Source organism: Coloeus monedula (assembly GCF_965178545.1).
Source record: "Coloeus monedula genome assembly, chromosome: 31".
Classification (NCBI taxonomy): domain Eukaryota; kingdom Metazoa; phylum Chordata; class Aves; order Passeriformes; family Corvidae; genus Coloeus; species Coloeus monedula.
Genome location: NC_138811.1, coordinates 1842593 through 1864701, shown reverse-complemented (window position 1 = coordinate 1864701; position 22109 = coordinate 1842593). Strand labels below are relative to the sequence as shown.

The 22109-nt window shown below is 58.5% G+C and overlaps 3 protein-coding genes across 4 annotated transcripts; all 3 read right to left on the bottom strand.

The window, feature by feature from the left end:
- Positions 1–745: 745 nt before the first annotated feature.
- Positions 746–13892, bottom strand: LOC309583597 (N-acetylmuramoyl-L-alanine amidase-like; the record flags this gene model as incomplete). The annotated part of the gene is given in 7 exon segments (XM_082299339.1): positions 746–831; positions 10880–11003; positions 11074–11192; positions 11832–12101; positions 12104–12168; positions 12566–12776; positions 13502–13892. Coding segments are annotated over 7 exon segments (1266 nt in total).
- A 1374-nt stretch (positions 13893–15266) lies between these two features.
- On the bottom strand, positions 15267–18364 carry LOC309583565 (uncharacterized protein). 2 transcript variants are annotated; one of them, XM_082299307.1, is made up of 3 exons: positions 18155–18364; positions 17752–17833; positions 15267–17567 (listed from the first exon to the last, which is right to left on the bottom strand). In XM_082299307.1, the coding sequence occupies exons 1-3, from the start codon at positions 18179–18181 to the stop codon at positions 15637–15639; spliced, it is 2040 nt and encodes a 679-aa protein (XP_082155433.1). In that variant the 5' UTR covers positions 18182–18364; the 3' UTR covers positions 15267–15636. The 2 variants fall into 2 exon arrangements, with proteins under 2 accessions (XP_082155433.1, XP_082155434.1); XM_082299308.1 differs by having other exon boundaries at positions 18252–18364.
- Positions 18365–19520: 1156 nt separating this feature from the next.
- LOC309583596 (uncharacterized protein) lies at positions 19521–21410 on the bottom strand (the record flags this gene model as incomplete). Its single annotated transcript, XM_082299338.1, has 4 exons — positions 21298–21410; positions 20797–20872; positions 19834–20611; positions 19521–19659 (listed from the first exon to the last, which is right to left on the bottom strand). Exons 2-4 carry the CDS (start codon positions 20843–20845, stop codon positions 19521–19523), a joined length of 966 nt encoding a protein of 321 aa, XP_082155464.1. The 5' UTR covers positions 20846–20872; positions 21298–21410.
- Between the last annotated feature and the right edge of the window lie 699 nt (positions 21411–22109).

Below are 22109 nucleotides of genomic sequence, written 5' to 3'. Positions count from 1 at the left end.
TGAGGTTTTTGGGGTCCCTGATGGGATTTGGGGTGGCAGTCCTGGCCACCATGCGGGACCTGTCGCGGTGGGGGACAATCCCAGGGTGTCCCTTGGCCCCAAGGGACACCCTGCGAATCCTCCGGCTCGACGTCACCAGCGACAGCTCCGTGGCCGAGTACCTGGGGAGGGTCCCGGGGAGGGCACATGGACGTCGTGGGTGAGGAGTTTGGGGGGATTTGGGGGGTTTGGAGGCAGTTTGGGGGATTTGGGGGCATTTGGGGGCAGATTTGAGAGGCTTTGGTTGATTTGGGGGTGGTTTTGGGGCGGGTCTGAGGCGGTGTCAGAGACTGAAATATTATAGATTATGACTTAAACATTTTCTTGAAGGACTTCTAAAACTGTATTACAAAAGCTGCAGAGAAGACTGTCGAACCCTGAATGGGGCCCTGAGTGAGGCCTTACACCGCTCGCTGATGAAGATAAAGTAACAACTCAGGGCTGGGGACATTCACGGAGCACAGGCTTAACACCTCTGAGGTGGAGACCGCAGCCCCAGGGCTATCAGCTGCCAGGCTCGAACAGACCCTCCACCAAAGGGCGGGGGGAGGAGAGGCTTTGGGTGTGTTGGAAACGCCTCTGGTCAGAGGCGCAGTGACCGCCCATCCTCCACTGTGCAGAGGAGCCCAGCCGAGGGGTCCTCACGGGGGGGCGGGGGGAGCTTATCCACAGCAGAAGGGGTAACGTGGCCCATCCCAGGGGCCCCTCAAAGGATCCCCAGACCCTGCCCCAGAGCACCAGAGATGATGCAGCGGACCCTCAGTGCTGCCGGGGACAGCGCCAAGCCGGCCCCTGCAGGGGAGACACGCGGGCGTTCCCACCTGGCCCGAAGTGTGTATTAATCCACAGAGTTCGGTACTCTTTGGCGTGTGGCGGTGTGGCCACGGCGGCCACGGGGGACCCTCAGCACCAGCAGGGCAGATGGAGGGGAGCAACGAGATGTCATCGCGACCCTCGCATGGGTGATGTGCTTCCACCTAACCCCTGTCACCCCTCCCTGTCCCCCACCCCCCCACGCACACTTCTTTTTCCATTTCTCTCTTTCTTTTCTATTCCCTTCTCTTTGCCTCTCTTACTATTGTGAAAAACGAGGTTCATTCTTTATAAAATTTTAAGAAAAGTTTAATAAAAGGGACAATTAGGAGACAATAGCAAAAAGGGTATTATGGCCGGCTGCTTTGGCAAAGAGCCAAAGGCACACCTCTACATCCAAAAGATCGTCTGTACATCTCTTACTGCATATTCATCACAATCATGCATGATTCGTAAATTCTTTGGAGTTTCTGTGTATCATCCCATCAGCCTTATCTCCCTCCTTGGCTCCACTCTGTCTCTGCTCTCTCCATAAATTCTTTTCTCTGGTTTCTGGTTTTCTTCTTCTCTGATAAGACACTCCAGGAATGTGAGGACTTTCTCTGCCTATCTTTTCTAAATTGACTACATAAACAATAGACATTCTATGTCATGTATTACATTACAGAATCTAGGTAAAGTTTTTCTAACATTAAGTAACATGCGAAAAGCCAACATCACAACACATTCACAACACTCGCCGACGGACGCGCAGATCGGCGCGTAATAAACTCCTCACATGGAGACGCCGTTCCTCAGCGATTGAACACGGACTTCGCCGGGTGCCTGCAATGCCAAATTTTATTGTACAAGGCACATCTTTATATACCTTACAAACTAACAGTCCAGTAGCTACAGAAATTCAGTTTCTAAGGTTACATGTTTTACATCTCCAAGGACCACGGATTACAATCTCCTCGCCCAATCTCCCGTTAACTATCCTGCTCCTTGTTTTGCCTCCTGGTCTTTGTCTTGCCTCTGCCAGATGCGGCCCGCCAGTCTCTCCCAAGGCCCCACACCAGACAGAGCCATTCTCCGTGGCAACACTCTGAACCCCCACAATAAAATAAGTGGTTGAATAAAATATTTAAAGGACTTGGATTTTCCCTGACTGATGGTTGGCCTCACTTTTGCAAAGTCTAACTGGGATCACAGCAATACTTGTGCTTATGACACTTGCTTTAAGCTGTGTAGAGAACATGGTTGTGAAAGCAACCGAGGAACTGGTGGGATGTGAGTAAAGGAGCAGAGTGAGGCTTCTGAAGGCTTGAAGGGAAGAGAAGCTTCACAGCCCTCCAAGGGGGGGAAATTTGCCGGATGAAAAACCGTTTGCACCTGGTGGGTTCATACAATGCTTCTTCTCCAAAAGCCACTGGCCATGGAACCGCACAGGGCTGATTCTGTGGGCAGCAACCAGCCCAGGTGTGCCAACTTTCACCAGTTCACCGGGCAGTCAGGGCTGGCTTTGGGGTCACCGACCACCAGGGACCCCCAAAGAGGCCCCCAGGGCAGAAGAAGGGATGTGCAAAGGGGTGGGGGAAATATGCAATGATTTTGGGGCAATGATGATCGTGTGTGTGTTTCTTGTGGGACAATCTGGGAATGTGTCTGTGAAACACAGTCTGCAAACAGGAACATTCCTGAACTCGGCACACACGACTTTGGGAGGGGCTCTCCCCTCGTGCATCCGGCCCAATAAAGAATGCTGCTGCTTCGTGCTGCACTGGTGCTGAGGAGGTTTTGTTTCACTGAAGTTTTGGTAACACCTCTGTGCCTGTGTCATAGAACCACAGAGCAGCTGCGATGTCAGAAAGGGGCTGTGTGACATCACAGAGTGGGTTGTGACATCACAGGGTGGGTGTATGACATCATGGAGTCAGCAGGGACATACCAGAACAGCTGTGTGATGTCACAGAGAGGACTGTGCCATCACAGATGGGTGGTGTGACAGAGTGTCTATGACATCACAGGGTGGCTGTGTGACATCACAGAGTGAGCTGTGACATCGCAGATAAGGCTGTGATACCACAGAGCAGAGGTCTGACATCATAAAGCAGACTGTGACATCACTGAGTGGTTGTGACATCACAGACCAGGCTGTGACATCCCAGGGTGGCTGTGTGACATCCCAGGGGGTCGGATGCCATGGCAACCCTCATCAGTTCCAGTTCCCTTGGAAACCCCCCCAGGCCCCATTGCTGCAGTCAGGCTCCGTGGCCCCTTGCCCGCAGAGCTGTGGCTGCCCTCGGCTGCCATGGCAGCCCTCAGGACAGAGCGGTGCCGGGCTGGTGCCAGCTACAATTGCAGTGACACTCGCTGATGCCCTCAGGTGCCACGGCAGCGGCCACAGGGACCCGTTCCTCACTTTGGTGCCACGGACACCAACGCTTGGCCCCGCTGCCATGGGCATTGGCACAGTCACCTGCACTCAGGGCCCGTGGCCGGGCACTGCTGCCATGGACACGGGCACGCAGCCCTGGGCCACAGGCGGCTGCCGTGGCCACCAGCCCAAGGTCCCGTGGCCAGGGCTGGGGGCATGGAAAGGAACCTGTGGAGCTGTGGTGATGCTGGGTGGCCATGGGGTGCTGCTGTGGGCTGGGCCAGAGGGAATTTCCTTGCCAGGCCTTTCTCTAGGGCTGTGTTTGGCTCTGTGCTGAGCACAGCGTTGCTCACACTGAGATGGTTTTGTTCTTGCTCAGCTTGCACAGAGCCAAGGCCTTTCCTGCCCCTCGTCCGGCCATGCTGGCGAGGGGCTGGGGGTGCGGGGCAGCTTGGCAGGGGTCACAGCCAGGACAGCTGACCCCAACTGACCCCAGGCATATCCCAGGCCACAGGACATCATGGCCAGTGTATAAAGTGGGGGGAACAAGGAGGAAGGGGGGACATTTGGAGTGAGGGGTTTTGTCTTCCCAGGTAACACTCAGGCAGGATGGGGCCCTGTTTTGCTGGTGGGCAGGGTCAGCACCAAAGACACAGACACCAACTGAAGGGATTGTGTCATTTAAAGAGTGCAAATCTGCAAAGAATTGCAAAAGGATAAGGTAGGCAATGCACATAAAAAATCCTACCAAAGATTGCCTGCAGTGATTAACCAAGATCCAGCCCCAGTTCCCCTCAGACTTTACCATCACCCAGAGCCACCCATCAGCTGGGGGAAGCTGTCCCAGCCAAGGACTGGAGAGCCACTCCCGGACACTGGGAATTCCTGCAGCTGCCTCCAGCCACAGCTGAGGCTCCAACCCCGCTGGGAGAGGGCCCAGCTTTGACAGTGCTGAAGAAACAGACAGCACTTCTAGTGTGGGAACATCTGCTTTCATCCTCCTCTGGGCTTCCTCCTAAGCCTGGCCAGGGCTCAAGGAGGAGCCAAGGCAGCTGACTTTGACCATACAGCCCCAAACAAGGCCAGATGTCGGATTTCATGGCCTTGTCCGGCTTCTAAACACAGAAAGGTCAATACATGTTTCACTAATGAGAGGATACATCTATCACAACGCTAATGGCCATGCATATTTCAGTAATGAGTAGATACAAAGATAACCTTTGGCTGGACAGTTCATCCAGAGATCACCTTTGGCTCAGGGCCTGTTGTTCAGGCCTCAGTCAGGCCTCTTGTTCAGGCCTTGGCACTTCAGGGATGTGGTTTAGTGCTGGGCTTGACAGTGCTGGGTTAACAGTTGGACTTGATGAGCTCAGAGGTCTTTCCCAACAGGAGGGATTCTGTAATTCCAGGATTCTGTCTGCTGCATTCAGCCAGGTCCATGGTAGCAGCATTACTTGGCTCTAAAAGTCTCCTCTTGCTCAGCTCTTGTGGCCTAAGGCTTCAGCTCCTTCAGCTCCTGGTGCTGAGCTGCTCATGCTGAATGAGACGACTCAGAGAGAAGAATACAGTTCATCCAATTCCTTCTGGAACACGGAGAGGGGAGGGTGTTGGGGGCGGGAGCATCGTTTGCTGTGGCCTCCTGTAGTGGTTTGCTCCAAAATATTTATTACTATTTACCTTCTGTGAGATAAGAATTAGGAGAAAGCAAAGCAGGCACAAAACTTGAAAGAATATAAAGAAGTTTATTAACAAACCTAAAAGAAAGAAAAAAAATCATACCACACCTTCAGAACACTTCTCCTCCCCCTGCCTTTCCCCCTTCTCCCACTGTAAAAAGACAGCCCTTGAGATGTTCAGTCAGTTTACCACTTCCATAATAACCTCGTTCAGTTCACTTAGGAAGAGGAGTCTCTCTTGCTCATGCTGTGGAGACATCTCCACAAGAAATTCTCTCATGGCTTCAGTATCACAGCGAGACAGCCGCCCAGGTTGGTTCTCTGCTTGCATGTGAGAGACCCTTCCCCTGACCTGCAGCTTTTCCCACAACTGCTTTCGAGGGTCCACTCTTGAGCTACTGGGGTACCATTTTTTAAGGTTGAGCTGTTCAGAAACAAAAGTTCTCTTCACCCACCTCTGGGAGCATCTTCATCTCTAAGAATAGAGGCCCTGCCCTTGTCCCTGGGAGCAAAGAGTCCTCATCATCTTCATCTCTAAGACTGTCTCTGGGAGCATCTCTAGGAACTGAGGTCTTCTCCTTCCGATTGGAGCAAGAGTCCTCATCACTTCCATCTCTCCCTGTTCAAACTTCTCATCAAATTACAGCTGCTTCAGTATCTGCTTATTCCAGCACAGGTGCTTTAGCTCACAAGTACAGTTTGAACGCTCCACCCCCCATGCTTTCATGAAATTACAACGGGTACTCTGATACATCATAGTCTGTCACCACCATAGCTTTACAACAGAATTTCAGCTTTAAGCACCTCCTCTTTCTCCTCCCTCAGGGTTTCAGCTCTTCACAGCACTAAAAGGGTAAATCTCACCTGGGCCTTGCAGCTGGAATTTCGCTTATAGCTGTTGGTGACCTGATCTTTGCCGGGCAGCGGGGCAGCTTCAGCTGAATCTTCAGCTGCACCCGAGAGGGATGGAGAAACTGGGCCACGCTGTCTGCACGTAGCAGGACTGTGGGGGCCGCGGGTGGAACAGGGCCACACGGCTCCAGGATGGCTGTGGCCCAGCCTGGCCCAGCCTGAGCAGGACCTGGGCCGGGCCCACCGGGCCTCGTACGGGAGCCACAGCCACCTGTCCCAGCACCAGAAGTGAGAGCAAGTTTTGCCCAGGGTTTGACTATTCTTAAGTGTGGATCACAGAGATGGTCAAAATTTTAAGTGGCTCAAAAAATTGTCCATATTCAAACTAGCCAGCTGATAGGTTCTGTCAGGTCATAGAGGAGCTATAAGCACCTCTTTGCAAGAACATCACTTCCAGGACTATGCTTGCTAACCCATGACATTCTGTAATAAATTGAGTGAGGAGGGGTGAGAAGTGCCCTCAGTCAAGTGTCAGGGACCCTCTAAAGAAGTTAAATTCTTAGGCATTTGGTGGGTCGCAGGCCAAGCTGTGATTCCAGATGAAACCATCACAAAATTGGATGGTAAACCTACCCTCACAACAAAAAAAGAACTGCAGCAAATCAAGGGCACTCTGGGATACTGGAGAAATCATGTCCCTGGGTTTTCTAGAATAGCATCTCTAAATAATAAAGACCCTTATACACACTAATGAGGAAACATAAAAGTGGGAGTGGCTTGATAACCACAAAGAGGCTTTGCAAACACTAATAGAAGAATTGAAAACATAGCAATCACTTGGGCCAGTTCACCCTGGTCATCCTATAATAGCTGAGTGGGGTTTTACTGAGCACAGAACTGTAGAGAAATGGCCGAGTGAACAGGGACATGTGTATGTGCACAATCCAAGCTAGATTAGTGAACTGTCCTTGACTAGAGAAAAAAGAGAAGAGCAGTGCTGCTGTGGCAAGCCACGGGATGTTGTGGAGGGGGATGCTGACCATAGAAAGAGAAAGACTTATGTTAGTTAGTCACGTGCATATTAATCTGTAACCAATTGCTTGCTATTAAAGGCCGTGTGAACAGTGGCTGTAACCCAATAGTATGGAGCTTGCTTATGCATGCTTGGGGAATTAGAGTATAACTATGGGACTGACAATAGAATAAATGGAGTTCCATCATATCTCTGTGAGAAGCATGGTTCGTCCCGGCAGATCTCTGGCTATTCAGATCTTACTGTCATTTGTCCCAAAAGGGACCACACAGACCAAAACGGCACCTGGGGTTTAGCTCCACAGCACTAAGAAACACTAAAAAGAGGTACACTGATTGGGAAAAGGGATTATTGTCTCTGACCAGAGCCCTCAAACAAGGAGAAAAAACTCAGCAGCAGCAGCAGCAGCAGCCTGTGAAAAACCAAGGACCTTTCAATTTGTTAACCAGTGTTAAGAAAGGCTCGGCTCCCCCTGAGGGCATAGCTCACAGAGCCACAGCTCACAAGTGGCATGCATGCCTTTCAGAGATATCAGACCAAATGGATGTTTCTGAGGGGCCAACAAAGCCTACAGAATTGCAAATAACTCTAACTCCAGACATGTTAGCTCTGCAACAACCATACAAACCTAGCCCTATACTGGCAAACCCTGCCTTCACCTCAAATTCCAAAGTAAAAGGTGGCTGTTTTACTGACGCCTCAGCCAAATGCTTTAATGGTAAATGGAAATACAGAGCAGTGGCTTTAGATACTGAAACAGGAATGGAAGTGCTAGACGAAGGATTGGGAAGTGCACAGGTAGGAGAATCGAATGCTGTATCACTGGCAGTAAAAGAAAATGTGAGAATGGTATATGTTGATTCATATGCCGTATGGGCGGGTGCCACACAGTGGTTGTGTCAGCTGAATGCCATTGCTAGGCTTCAGTTGTGTCCAGGGCACCAAAGGCAAGGAACAAAGGAGCAGGGCACTGCGCTTGTGTGCACAGCGTACAGGCTGAGAGAGGAGTGTGCCTGCCACTCGCCTGCCTGCTGAATTCACTTCAGGAGCTGCAAAGAGAAAGTTCAACAACAGCTGTTTGTGCTGCTACCCATTGATCCTCCAGCCCTCTGTGGAAACAAATGCGGTTAGGTTTTGCTTCTGAGCTGCAGAAAACACCATGCAGAGTAGAGTGCAGCAGTGAGTTTGGTGTGGCTTACATGTGGCAAGAGGAAGGTGCAGCCCAGCACTAACTTTCTCTTCTAGATCCTTTTTCTATGAGAACAGCTGGTGGACATCATCAGCCGAGCTGCGAGAGTGAAAAGTGTGACAGCACATCTATCTGAGAAGGAAGGTTCAGTGCCGCAGCGTGTTGTGTACAATTTCTGTGCTGATAAGAGAAGGGGGTGCTTTTGGACCGTTTTCCTTCCTGACACGTCTGTCTGTGGGAGCTTTAGGTGCTTGGACTCAGGGATAGCGAAGGTGTGTGAAAGTGACCGGGCTGCGAGAATCCTGTTGCAACAGGGAAGAGGGAAGGTCAGCAAATGTTTCCTGTCCTGGCACATGTCTCAGTCTGAAGTGCAGCTGGAGATGCTTCACTTCTGCCAAGGACTCTGCCAGCTTGAGAGAAGGATGCGCTCTATGGAGTTGAGAAAGAAAGTGCGTAGGACAAGCTTGTTTCCTCCAGTTCCTAGACAGCAAAGGGGCTATGAAAGGCAGCACTGGCTTTTTGTTCTAGGAGTTTTTCTTGACAAGCAGCTGCTGGATGTTTGCAAGGGGGTTTGGGATATGCAAAAATGAGAGGGTAAGCTGGTACACTGAGCTTGAGAGCAAAAGCATATCTTCAGGGATTTGGATGCATTTCAGAGGCTGGGAGTTCCATGCTGAGCAGCTGATGGCACAGAAGAGGTTCTAAAGAAAGAGGCCCTGCTGGAATTGCCTTTTCTTTTGCAGCCTAGAAACTGCACAGCCAACAGCAAAAACGATTCCTCCTCCCTCCCTGCAACATGCAGCATCACATTCCTTTCTGTCTCCAAGAGGCAGGATGCACAGCCGAGCTCTTCCACCCACTGCTCGCACACGACTGGGGCCGCGCCAGCCAAGCGCTTGGCTTTTTCCTGGCCACTGTCAGCGCTCATGGAAACAAGCACACGATAGCGCTGCCCACTTGCAGGAGAAGGAATCCCTCCGAGGCCAGCTCGAAAGCAGCCCAAGGGCAGAGGCAACTTGGAAACTTCGCTGCTCTCAAATCAACGGTGTCAGGACAAAAAGATTTCCCTCATCTTCCCCTTGCAAGTGCAGACTCTTCTTTGCACCCACACTCCAAGAGCAAGATGAACTCCTTTGCCCTCACCAATCTTTTTCTTCTCGCAGAGTCCCGCCACCAACTTGAAACCATCTGGCAAAAGCAGAGTTCACGAAAGGGCCAGCTGAGAAAGCTCTTGCTGCCTACAACTTCAACTGCAGCCCTCAAAGCAGCAGCACACACGCTGCTCTCGGCACTTTCCTTCTCAGCTCTGGGCACCATCCTAAGCCTTCCCTCTGCCAGAGTCAGGATCCAAAGACAACGGCACCAGGGACTGCTCACACACAAAAGGCACCAGGACAAAAGAGCTTGGCCTTTGTATTCCCGCTGACAGCTCAACAGCTCTAAGCCAGAGAAGTGCCTGCTGGGAAGAGCCTTTAGAATCACTCCGAGCACCTCATGACAAGGAGCTGCAGCGTGTGGGGATGAATCTGCAGCAGCCTCCTGCCCCAGGGTGTCCCCCGGGAGCAGCCATGCGCCAGGCCGTGACTGCCAGCTGCACATGCAAAGGAGCCGGTGTTCCACACCACGGCTGTGCCTGGGACAGAGACACGAGTGGCCACAGAAGTGGCCATGGCACTGTCCGCACGCTGTCCCTGCTGCTTCTCGCCCAGCCGCTGGCGGGGCACCAACTGCCAGCCACGCACTCCTAAAGCCACGGGCCCACTGGGACACTGCGGGGGCTGGTGGAAGCCAGCGGCCATTGTGACACAGCGGGGCTGCACAGAAGCCACGGTGCTTTGTGACCCGTGGCTCCCAGGAGAGCCTTTGTGATGCTGGGGACCTACCCGGAAGCCTGGCTCCACTGTGACACCAGCACAGAAGCTCGGGGAGCCCTGCAGACCGTGGGGACGCTATGGAAGCTGATGGAAGCCTGGACACCACAGTGACGCTATGGAAGCTGGTGGAACCGAGCGGCCACCGTGACACTCTGGGGCCTTTTGGAAGCAACGAGACCCTGGTGGGAAGCCACGGGATGATTAATGCTGGCAGGAACCTGCTGCAGGTGGGCTCCTTTCTCCCAGCTTCCACAAGTGCTGCTAGGATGCCACTGCGGCACTGGCTTGTCACGGGCTCACGGCTTCCTTTGGGAATGGCTCTGCTGCAGGATGGCATGCTGCAGAGAATGCAGGTAGATGTTGTGCTCCCTCCTGGCATGCAGGTGGACAAGAAAGCCTGATCCAGCCCCCGCTCAGCCCATGTGTGGCTGTGGCATTGGGGCGGGGCAACTTTGGGGTGCAGCCCCAGCCCTGCTGCTGGTCCCGGCTGGGCACGCAGCTGCTGGGACACAGGTGTGTCCTGATGGCCCCGCCCGCCCCCTCACTGGTGGACAAGATTTGGGCCACTTTGAAGCCATGTTAGGGGTGAATTCGGCCGGTCAGAGAGGGAAGGGGACAATTTGAGAGGGTTTCTGGGGTGTCCCTCTTCTGCCCCCATCCGCAAATCTCCCCCTTCTATTGTTATTCCCTTCCCCACCCCTTCTGGTCCCTCCTGTGCCCCCAAAAGCCCCCGCAGAGGGGGAGGGACCCCCAGTGTCCACAGTCCCGGGTTTATGGGAAGGACAGGCAGCTGCCTGGGACTGCGGTGGGGACTGTCCTGGAGCAGTGCTTGGCTTTGTGGCACTGGGGCTGGGCACTGGGACTGGGACTGGACACTGGGACTGGACACAGGGTATGGCACAGAGCATGGGACACAGGGCACAGAACATAGCACAGGGGACAGGAACATGGCACATGGCACAGGGCATGACACAGGACACGGAACACAGCGTGCCTGCCCCAGTGCCCAGCACAGAGCGTGACCCGAGGGTCTCTGTGCCTCACATGCCACCTGCCACCCCCCCACTGGCACCTCTGTGTCCCCACCGGGATCCCTCCTGCCCACCGGGTACAGGTTGGTGGCCTTGGACATGGGGCTCCCGGTGCAGGTCCTGCTCTGCCACGAGCCCTGGGGACACCGCGGGGTCAGGTGGTGCCACCCTGGCACTCCAGGAGACATTCCCAGTGTCCCCACTCACCTCGGCACTGCCCAGTGGTACCAGGTGTCCGTCCACCAGTGAGAACTGGGACATGTCCCACACGATGGCATTGGGGGGCACTGGAGCCAGCAGCAGCAGGTACGTCCTCATGGGGGTCACTGAGGGGACAGAACAGGGTCACCCCTGCAAGGGACTGAGGGGTGGTGGTGGCTCCTGGAGTCCCCCCTGAAATGATGGGTGGGGGTCCCGCGGTGCTGCGGGTGGCAATTTGGGGGCTGGCTGCTCATTTACGGGGGTTTGGGGTCTCCAGGGTGGCCCCCAGTCCCTCCTGATGTCCCCTCCCAGCACCTCAAAGCCACCTCCAGCCCGTGCCTCAGTTTCCCCCCTGCTCTGCAGGGACCACCCGGACCTCATGTTCTGGAATTGGGTTTATTTTGGGGGGGGGGTTGGGGCTACTAGGATGGGCTGCTGGGCCAGTGGGATGGGCCAGGATGTGGCCAGGCTGGTGGTCATCTTGCCAGGCTGGGGGGCTGCAGGGCCAGGGACCATCCAGAGCAGAGTCCAGCTGGGATCCATGGGTTTAGTGTCCATCCAGACCAGGGCCCAGCTGGGATCCATCAGACCAACATCTGCTGGACCAGTGTCCATCCACACTGGGCTGGTGTCCATCTAGACCAGTGTCCAACCTCTCCCACCCCCATCCTGCCCAGCCCAGCCCAGCCAGTGCCACTCCTTACTGCAGAGTGGACAAGACCCATGGTCAGTCCCAAGATGACCCCAAACCCTGTCCCACCCACCCCACTGGTCACCCACCCCAAGCCCCAGGGCCACCAATGTCCCCTGGAAGCCGGGCCAGCTCTGCATCTCCTGGAAGAGGGCGTTGCTGGGGCAGTCGGTGTGGCCGAGCTGGCGGTGGCCGCGCAGGGTGAAGTCCGGCTGGACATGGCCAGAGTGGACGGTGCAGGGCAGGAGCTGGTCCTGCACCAGGGCCAGGGTGTCGGGGTCCGGCAGGGTGGCGATGAAGTCATCAACGATGCCAATGCCAAAGCCTCGGGTGTTGTAGCCTTGGTGTGGGCACCCACCCAGTGCCACCCCTGGCCCTCGTACAGGTACCCGTCCGAGCCCACCACAAAACTGCGAGGACACAACGGGGACAGTGAGGGGACAATGAGGGGACAGTGGTGGGGACAGTGAGGGGACAGTGGGGGGACAGTGGTGGGGGCCATGGGTGAACAGTGGTGGGGACAGTGAGGGACAGTGGTGGGGACAGTGATGGGGACAGTGGGGGGACAGTGGTGGGGACAGTGAGGGGACAGTGAGGGACAGTGAGGGGACAGTGGAGGGACAGTGATGGGGAATGCAGGGGGACAGTGATGGAGACCATGGAAGGTGACGGAGACCAATGGGGGTGACAGGGACTGTGAGGGGTGACAATGGGGGTGGCAGTGCCCACAGGGGGACAATAACCCACCCCACAGGGGGGTGCCAGGGCCCATGGGAGGTGACAGGAACCAGAGGGGGTGACAGTGACCTGTAGCCGATGTCGTCCCAGCCGCGGGTGTCCTGGTGGAAGCGCTGCATGTCCCTCATGGCGCGGCCGCAGGCGCCAAAGGTCCGGCAGGGCCACGCCGGCTCCAGGGTGTGGTGCAGGAACACCGAGCCCAGCGGGGGCCGCAGCAGGGACGGGGTGCCCCGGTAGGGACGGGCCCCCCACAGGCAGCGGGGCACGATGGCCGGGCACTCTGCCAGGACAATGGGATGGAGGTGTCCCCTGAGATCTTGGGGACATGGGGGGACAAGGAACTCCTTGGGGACACAGCAGAGGCCTTGCGGGGACAAGAAGCTCCTTGGGGACATGGTAAGAGTCCATGTGGGGACAAGGGGCTGGACAGGTCCTTGGGGACACGGCAGTGTCCATGTGGGGACGGTGGCGTTTGTCCAGCTGAAGGACCCTCCTGGGACTCATCGAGGGGACAGGGAGTGGCTGCTCAGGGGGTCCCTTGGCTGGGACATGGACGTGCCCGGTGTCCAACGGACACAGTGGTGGCCATCCAGGAGACATGGTAGTAGCCACCCAAGGGACGTGGTGGTGGCCCCTTCCACACCTTCTCCCCACCTTTGTGGGGTGACAACCCCCATTTGTGCAGTGACAACTGCCATTTGGGAGGTGACAACCCCCTTTCGGGGTGACAACCCCATTCAGGGAGTGACACCCCTGTCTGGGAGGTGACAACCCCGTTTAGGGGGTGCCACCCCCACTCAGGAGGTGCCACCCCGCCCGTACCCACGTAGCACTCGCTGAACTCCCGTGCCACCCAACGAGGCACAGCTGCCACCTCCTGTGTCCCCACGTCCCTCAGCAGCTCCGGGATGGGCGACAGTGTCCTCAGCAGCCCCAAAATCGCCGCCACCTCCTTCTCCAGACGTTCCCGTCACACCAGCGCCCCAAAATCCCGGCGCTGGTTACTGCTGGGGGGTCTCCCCGCTTCCAAGCCATTCCCGGTCCTGTAATAGCCCCGCAGCAGTTCGGCCACCGGGAGGGGTCCCCGGGCCAGCCGCACCCCCAGGACCACCCCATCCAGGGCCCCGATGGCCACAGGGTCGGGGACAGGGGATGGGGGACCCCTCAAGGTGTGATTTTGGGGGTTCTCCACATTGTCCCAGCAGCCGTTGGGTCCCAGCGCGGTGGTGTTGCTGTCACCCCCCTGCGCCAGAAGGAAGGATGTCCCCAAAGCCTCGGCGATGGTGACAGCCAAGAGGGGGTCGGCGGGTGGGTCCAGGGTGGGGAGGGGTTGCCCAACCCCCCCGGATCTCAGCCCCACCTCGATGCCAGCCAGGAGGGGACTGAGGGCCACCATGGAGCCGTCAGGGGCCAGCACTGCCCCAAGCTCCGGTGTCACCAGGTTGTGGCAGAGGAGCTCGGTCAGGAGCTGCCAATGGCCCGAGGTGACAACCGGGGGGTGTTCAGGGGTCCCAAAGGGCTCATCAGCACTGCCCGGCAGCCCAGGGTGCTGCAGACCCCCAGCCCCCTCCCCAAGGCCACAGCGGTGCCGGGGGAGTTGCCCCAGGCCAGGGACTCGACAGCGTGCAGGATGTCAAGCAGCGAGTCCATGTGGCATGGGGGGACAGCTGGGGACACACCTGGGGGGACAGCGGCTGGGGGGTGAGGGGAGTTAAGGGGTCAGAGGGGGTTGAAGGGGTGATGCACCCAAAAATGTGCCAAAAGCAAGGGGAGGGCACCTAAAACAGCGGGAAAGGATCCAAAATAGGGGAAGGACCCCAAGGAGAGGGAAAGGATCCAAGATAAGGGAAAAGGACCCAAAAGAGAGGGAAAGGACCCAAATCAGGGGGAAAGGACCCCAATCAGAGGGAAAGGACCCAAAAGAGGTCCTGGCGTCCTGCCATGGTGTGTCCCTACCTGTGCTGGGGTGGGCACAGACGCTCAGCACCAGGAGCAGCCACAGGAACATCCTGCGGGACACGGGCACACCCTGAGGGACACAGAAATGTCCTGCGGGACACGGGGACACCGTGAGGGACGTGGGGACCTCCTGCAGGATACGGTCCCAGGACCTCGGAGACTTTGGCCCCGCAGAGGGAAAGGGACAAGGACGTAGGGGGAGGGGCAGGGACACACGGAATGGGATGGGGACACACGGAAGGGGACAGGGACAGCGACACATGGAGGGGAAGGGACACGAAGCCACCAGGACACACACCAGGGGGACAATGTCACCGCACCTGTGGGGACGCTGCCACCAGGATGTGTCCGGTGACACCCAGCATGGGGCCACGTGACCCCGCGGCTGACACTGACCCTTGCCCTGTCCCCAGGCTGAAGTCCCCTGGGCGCATTGGCCCTGGGCACCTCTGCGCTGGCCCTACCACCGTGGTGGCTCTGGGACACCCTGGTGGCTGTCACCTGCTTCTGGGCCACTTGTCACCGGCTGAACAAGTGCCCCCGTCACCCACCCTGCTGGGTGGTGATATTCAGCTGGGACACCACGGTGGTGACATCGAGGACATGGTGGCAGGAACCGCATTGGGCAGCCCTTCGCTGTGGCCGAGACGATGGCGGTGGCACCGCGGTGGCACCGGCGCTGTCCCAGTTTGTGTCCCCATTCCTTTCCATGTCCCCCCACGGCTGTGTCCCCCCATGTCCCAGCCCATGGCCATGTCCCCATCCATGTCTTAGTTCAACATCTTTATTTTTACCCCAGTTTCAGGTGTTTCGAACGGATGAACAGAAAACAAAAGAAAATCAAGGCCAAACCAAAAGCATTTCCCTGTCTGTGCCAGCTGAGTATCCACGTGCTTGGGTGGGTGGGAGGGAAGAACCCTTTTTGGAAGGGTTTCCACGCCATTGTCTCCAAAATCATGGAGTTTGCCCCAGTCAATCCCCATATGGCAGTGGAAGACACCCGTGGGCCAGAGAGAATGAAAACAATGGATTTAGGTTGTATCACCAGCACCATATGGATCACTGGGGCTCTGCCCAACGGGGGTCACTGGGGATCATCCAACACGGACCCTCCCACAGGGGATGGGGTTGGAGCAGCGCACGAAGCTCTTCCTGCACTCGGGGCACTCACTGGGCTGCCCTTAGCGGTGCCTCCGTTGGTGTCGGCTCAAGTGAGAGCTCCTGGAGAAGCTCTTCCCACACTCGGGACACTCATAGGGCCTCTCCCCGGTGTGGATCCTCTGGTGCTGGATCAGGTCGGATCTCTCCCAGAAGCTCTTCCCACACTCCCCACACTCGTGGGGCCTCTCCCCAGTGTGGATGCGCCGGTGGGTGATGAGGTAGGACTTTTGCTTGAAGCCCTTCCCGCAGTCGGGGCAGCAGAAGGGCCTCTCATCCGTGTGAATGCTCTGGTGTCTGAGGAGATTGGAGCTGGTCTGAAACCTCTTCCCACACTTGGGACACTCATACGGCCTCTCCCTGGTGTGGATGCGCCGATGGGTGACAAGGGTGGATCTGTGCTTGAAGCCCTTCTTGCAGTCAGGGCAGCGGAAGGGCCTCTCCTCCGTGTGAATGCGCTGGTGCAGGAGGAGATGGGAGCTGGTCTGAAACCTCTTCCTGCACTCGGAACACTCATAGGGCCTCTCCCCGGTGTGCATCCGCTGGTGGCCGAGGAGATTGGAGTTCCTTGGAAACCTCTTCCCACACTCGGGACACTCATAGGGTCTCTCCCCGCTGTGAATCCTCTGGTGGCCGATCAGGCTGGAGCTCTGGCTGAAGCTCTTCCCACACTCCCCACACTTGTAAGGCCTCTCCCCTGTGTGGATCCTCTGGTGGACAATCAGGCTGGAGCCCTGGATGAAGCTCTTCCCACACTCGGGACACTCATAGGGCCTCTCCCCAGTGTGGAGGCGCTGGTGGGTGACGAGGGTGGAGTTGCGTTTGAAGCCCTTCCCGCAGTCGGGGCAGCGGAAGGGCCTCTCCTCTCTGTGAATCCGCTGGTGCACGAGGAGACTGGAGCTGCACTGAAACCTCTTCCCACACTCGGGACACTCATAGGGCCATTCTCCAGTGTGAGTCTGCTGGTGGAAGCGGAGATGGGAGCTGGTGTGAAACCTCTTCCTGCACTTCTCACACTCATAGGGCTTCTCCCCGGTGTGGATCCTCTGGTGCTGGATCAGGCGGGATCTCTCCCTGAAGCACTTCCCACACTCGGGACACTCGTGGGGCCTCTTCCCGGTATGGATGTACTGGTGGACAACAAGGGTAGACTTCTGCTTGAAGCCCTTCCCGCAGTCGGGACACTCATAGGGCCTCTCCTCCGTGTGACTCCGCTGGTGCACAACGAGAGTGGAGTGGCTTGGAAACCTCTTCCCACACTCGGGACACTCATAGGGCCTCTCCCCGGTGTGCGTCCACTGGTGCACAAGGAGATCGGATTTGGTCTGATACCTCTTCCCACACTCCCCACACTCGTAGGGCCTCTCCCCCGTGTGGATCCTCTGGTGCCGGCTCAGGTTGGAGCAGCTGCTGAATCTCTTCCCACATTCCCCACACTCGTAGGGCTTCTCCCCGGTGTGGATTCTCTGGTGGACAGTCAGGTCGGAGCTACGCCTGAAGCTCTTCCCACACTCCCCACACTCGTAAGGACGTTCTCCTGTGTGGATCCTCTGGTGGACAATCAGGTCAGAGCTTTCTCTGAAGTTCTTCCCACACTCCACACACTCGTAGGGCCGGTCCCCTGTGTGGATTCTCCAGTGGCGGATCAGATTGGAGCTTTGGCTGAAGCTTTTCTTACATTTTGAGCACTTGTAGGGCTTCTCCCCATCTTGAAGTTGCTCATGGACCCCCAGCTCCGACCTCCGGCCGCATCTCCGGCCGCCTTCCCGGCCCAGCGAGGGTCCTTCCTCCTCAGAGCTCCTTGGGCTGTGTCTGCAGCCCCTCCTCATGCGGGATCTCTGGGGCTTTTCCTCCCCGTTGCATTCCTGCGCCGTGGAGCCGCTCAAAACGGCCTCTCCCACCAGCTTCTGTCGCGGGCATTTGTCCTCCCTGGGCTCCGTGCTCAGCTCCTTGTCTGGGGAGGAAGGACAAGCAGAGGATGGCATTTGCCTCTGTGCCACAGGGAAGGGCAGGGAGATCCCCCCAGTCCGTCCCCGGCAGGACGGCATCGGCAGCAGGGCTGTCCTGCAGCCGGGGGCGATGCTGGGCTGGGAGATGGAGCAGGACAGAGGGGAAAGGGCCACTGACTTCCTCCTCACCTGCCTGCGGCTCCCGGGGCATCTCCCTCTTCCTCGCGGCCTCCTCCTCCTCCATCTGGCTGTGCCTTGGCGATGGCAAATCCTGCTCGGGGGGAAAACAAGGCCTGAGCGCCTTGGGTTTGGTGCTGCCGCTGCCCAAGCCCAGCTCGAGAAGTCCCCGCCCCGTTCAGCGTCGGGGGACCCGGACCCCGCTCATCTCCAGCCTCCCCCACCCCTCCAGGCTGCCAGGGGTCCCCCGGCTCCGGGATCGCCCCTTCGGCTCTCCCCACTCCGGGGCTCCCGCCTTCCACCCCCCGCCTCTCCCGGGATCCCCAAAACCGATATCGCCCCCTCCCCTCCGGTACCGGGCAATCGCAACTTGGGACACCCCAAGACCCCCCCCCAAGGGGCATTTCCGGCTCACCTTTGGGGTCCTGCCAGCTCCAAACATCGCCTGCCCAAAAATATCCCCTTCCGGAGAGCCCCGATGGATTTGGGGCGAGCTCCCCCTCCCCGCTCACCTCGGGATGCGGGGGGGCGATGCTGCCGGAGCCGGGGCAGCTGCGGCCTCAGCGGCCGGGCGGGGGAACCGCGCGCTTCTGCTGCTGCTCCTCCTCCTCTTCCTCCTCCTCCTTTTCCTGCTCCTCCTCTTCCTCTTCCTCCTCCTGCTCCTCCTCCCTCCTCTTCCTCCCGCGGCTCCTCCGCTCTTGCCCCGGCCCGAGCAGGTTCCGACACCCCAAAGCAGCCGCGTTGTGCCCGGTGGAGTTCCCAAAGCGGCCCCGCCCCGCGCGGCACTGGGAGCGATACTGGGAGCACCGGGAAGGAACTGGGAGCACTGGGAGCGATACTGGGAGCCATACTGGGAGCACTGGGAGGGAACTGGGAGGAATCGGGGACCCGAGACAGCGGCAGCCGGCGCTGGGCATGGCTGCGGCGGGGGCGGGGTTATGCAAATTTAGGAGCGATCGAGCTCGGTGATTGGTTGGCGCCGGTGGGCGGGGGTGGGGCGAAGGCGGCGGCGTCCGGTGAGAGGGGCCCGGGAGCGGGAATGGGAAATTGGGAACGGGGCAGGGAATGGAATGGGACCGGGAATGTTCGACCGGGAATGGGGAAGGGACCGGGAATGTTCGACCGGGAATGGGGGAACGGGAATGGGGGAACGGGAATGGGGAACGGACCGGGAATGTGGGAACAGGAAAGAGAATGTGACTGAGACCGGGATGGGAGCAGGACGAGACTGGGGGGACACATAAATGGGGGGCAGGAGTGACAGCGGGGAGAGCGGGATCGTGGACAGGCGACACAAGGAACAGGGATGAGGGACATGGGGACAGGTCCAGGGCAGGGGGTCCTTGAGCAGCTGACCCAGAACCTCCACCAGGGTCTCCCAGCGCAGCTGGAGCTGCTCGGCCTGAGGTCCCCAAAGCCCTGAGCAACCCCCAAGTCCCTCCCAGGAACCTCCAACTCCCTCAAAGCCAGCATCCCCCACATCCCCTGGAAGATCCCCCCATGTCCCCATCCGCATCTCAGTTCTTTATTTTTACCCCACTTTTGGGTGTTTTGAAAGGACAAAGAGAAATGAAAAGAAAGTCAAGGCCACGGGGAGCTAGGAAGAGGCGGAGACCCCCACCCTGGTGTCTTCCCAACATGGATCAGCAGCAACACGGGTCTCCAGGGCTCTGCCCAACGGGGGTTGCTGGGGATCATCCAACGCCGATCCTCCCATGGGGGATGGGGTTGGAGCAGCGCACGAAGCTCTTCCTGCACTCGGGGCACTCGCAGGGCTGCCCTTAGCGGTGCCTCCGTTGGTGTTGAGTCAAGTTAGAGCTCTGTGAGAAGCTCTTCCCGCACTCGGGACAGTCATAGGGCCTCTCCCCGGTGTGGATGCGCCGGTGCTTGACAAGGGCAGAGTTGTACCTGAAGCCCTTCCTGCAGTCGGGGCAGCGGAAGGGCCTCTCATCCGTGTGAATCCGCTGGTGCACAAGGAGAGTGGAGCTGGTCTGAAACCTCTTCCCACATTCCCCACACTCATAGGGCCTCTCTCCAGTGTGGATCATCTGGTGCTGGATCAGGTATCCAGTGTGGCTGAAGCACTTCCCACACTCTCCACACTCATACGGCCGTTCCCCGGTGTGGGTCCTCTGGTGGACTTCCAGCTTGCTGCTCCGGCTGAAGCTTTTCCCACACTCTCCACACTCATAGGGCCGTTCCCCAGTGTGGATCCTCTGGTGGATTTTTAGCTGGCCGCTCTGGCTGAAGCTCTTCCCACACTCTCCACACTCATAGGGCCGTTCCCCAGTGTGGATCCTCTGGTGGAGTTTCAGCAGGCCACTCCGGCTGAAGCTCTTCCCACATTGCCCACACTTGTAGGGCCGTTCCCCGGTGTGAATCCGATGGTGGTGGATCAGATGGCTGCTCTGGCTGAAGCTCTTCCCACACTCCCCACACTCGTAGGGCCGTTCCCCGGTGTGAATCCGACGGTGGTGGATCAGATGGCTGCTCTGGCTGAAGCTCTTCCCACACTCCCCACACTCATAGGGCCGTTCCCCTGTGTGGATTCTCCAGTGGCAGATTAGGTAGGATCTCTGGCTGAAGCACTTCCCACATTTTGAGCACTTGTAGGGCTTCTCCCCATCGTGAAGCTGCTCATGGACCCCCAGCTCCGACCTCCGGCCGCATCTCCGGCCGCCTTCCCGGCCCAGCAAGGGTCCTTCCTCCTCAGAGCTCCTTGGGCTGCGTTTGCAGCCCCTCCTTGTGCGGGATCTCCGGGGCTTTTCCTCCCCGTTGCATTCCTGCGCCGTGGAGCCGCTCAAAACGGCCTCTCCCACCAGCTTCTGCCGCGGGCATTTGTCCTCCCTGGGCTCCGTGCTCAGCTCCTTGTCTGGGGGAGGAAGGACAAGCAGAGGATGGCATTTGCCTCCGTGCCACAGGGAAGGGCAAGGAGATCCCCCCAGTCCGTCCCCGGCAGGACGGCGTCGGCAGCGGGGTTGTCCTGCAGCCGGGGGCGATGCTGGGCTGGGAGATGGAGCAGGACAGAGGGGAAAGGGCCACTGACTTCCTCCTCACCTGCCTGCGGCTCCCGGGGCATCTTCCTCGTGGCCTTCTCCTCCTCCATCCGGCCGCGCCTTGGCGATGGCAAATCCTGCTCGGGGGGAAAACGAGGCCTGAGCGCCTTGGGTTTGGTGCTGCCGCTGCCCAAGCCCAGCTCGAGAAGTCCCCGCCCCGTTCAGCGTCGGGGGACCCGGACCCCGCTCATCTCCAGCCTCCCCCACCCCTCCAGGCTGCCAGGGGTCCCCCGGCTCCGGGATCGCCCCTTCGGCTCTCCCCACTCCGGAGCTGCCGCGTTCCACCCCCCGCCTCTCCTGGGGATCCTCAAAACCGATATCGCCCCCTCCCCTCCGGTACCGGGCAATCGCCACTTGGGACACCCCAAGACCCCCCCCCCAAGGGGCATTTCCGGCTCACCTTTGGGGTCCTGCCAGCTCCAAACATCGCCTGCCCAGAAAAAAAAAAAACCCTCCCGGAGACCCCCGATGGATTTGGGGCGAGCTCCCCCTCCCCGCTCACCTCGGGATGCGGGGGGGCGATGCTGCCGGAGCCGGGGCAGCTGCGGCCTCAGCGGCCGGGCGGGGGAACCGCGCGCTTCTGCTGCTGCTCCTCCTCCTCCTCTTCCTCCTTTTCCTCCTCCTTCCACGGCTCCTTTTCCTCTTCCTCCTGCTCCTCCCTCCTCTTCCTCCCGCGGCTCCTCCGCTCCTGCCCCGGCCCGGGCTGGTTCCGACACCCCAAAGCAGCCGCGCGGTGCCCGGAGGGGTTCCCAAAGCGGCCCCGCCCCGCGCGGCACTGGGAGCGATACTGGGTGCACTGGGAGCGATACTGGGAGCACCGGGAAGGAATGGGGAGCACGATCCCTCCCAGCACGGCTCCTACTGGGAGGGAACTGGGAGGAATCGGGGACCCGATGCGACAGCAGCCGGCGCTGGGCGTGGCCGGAGGGGGGGCTATGCAAATTTAGGTGCGGTCGCGCGCGGTGATTGGTGGGCGAGGCCGGGGCGGTTCTTTCCCGGTCACGTGAGGCCGCGGCGGGGCCGGAGCGGCGGCGGCGGCGTCGGGTGAGAGGGGACGGGAATGTGGGACCGGGAATGGGACCGGGAATGGGGAAGGCACCGGGAATGTGGGACCAGGAAAGAGAATGGGAATGAGACTAGGAACGGGATTCGGACCGGGATGGGAGCGGGACGGGACTGGGATAGGGGGAACCGGGGAACGGGCCGGTGGGGGAGGAGTGACAGCGGGGAGAGCGGGATCGTAGACAGGCGACCCCGGGAACAGGGACGGGGGACATGGGGACAGGTCCAGGGCAGGGGGGGTCTCTGATCAGC

What these genes read in the sequence shown, in the direction of transcription:
- LOC309583565 (XM_082299307.1), bottom strand. Translation starts at nt 18,181, where the DNA reads ATGTTTGGAGCTGGCAGGACCCCAAAG. An exon ending in GAGCTGGCAGGACCCCAAAG is followed by an intron (nt 17,834 to 18,154) that starts GTGAGCCGGAAA and finishes CCCCCCGAGCAG; the next exon opens with GATTTGCCATCGCCAAGGCA. An exon ending in GCCCCGGGAGCCGCAGGCAG is followed by an intron (nt 17,568 to 17,751) that starts GTGAGGAGGAAG and finishes CTTCCTCCCCAG; the next exon opens with ACAAGGAGCTGAGCACGGAG.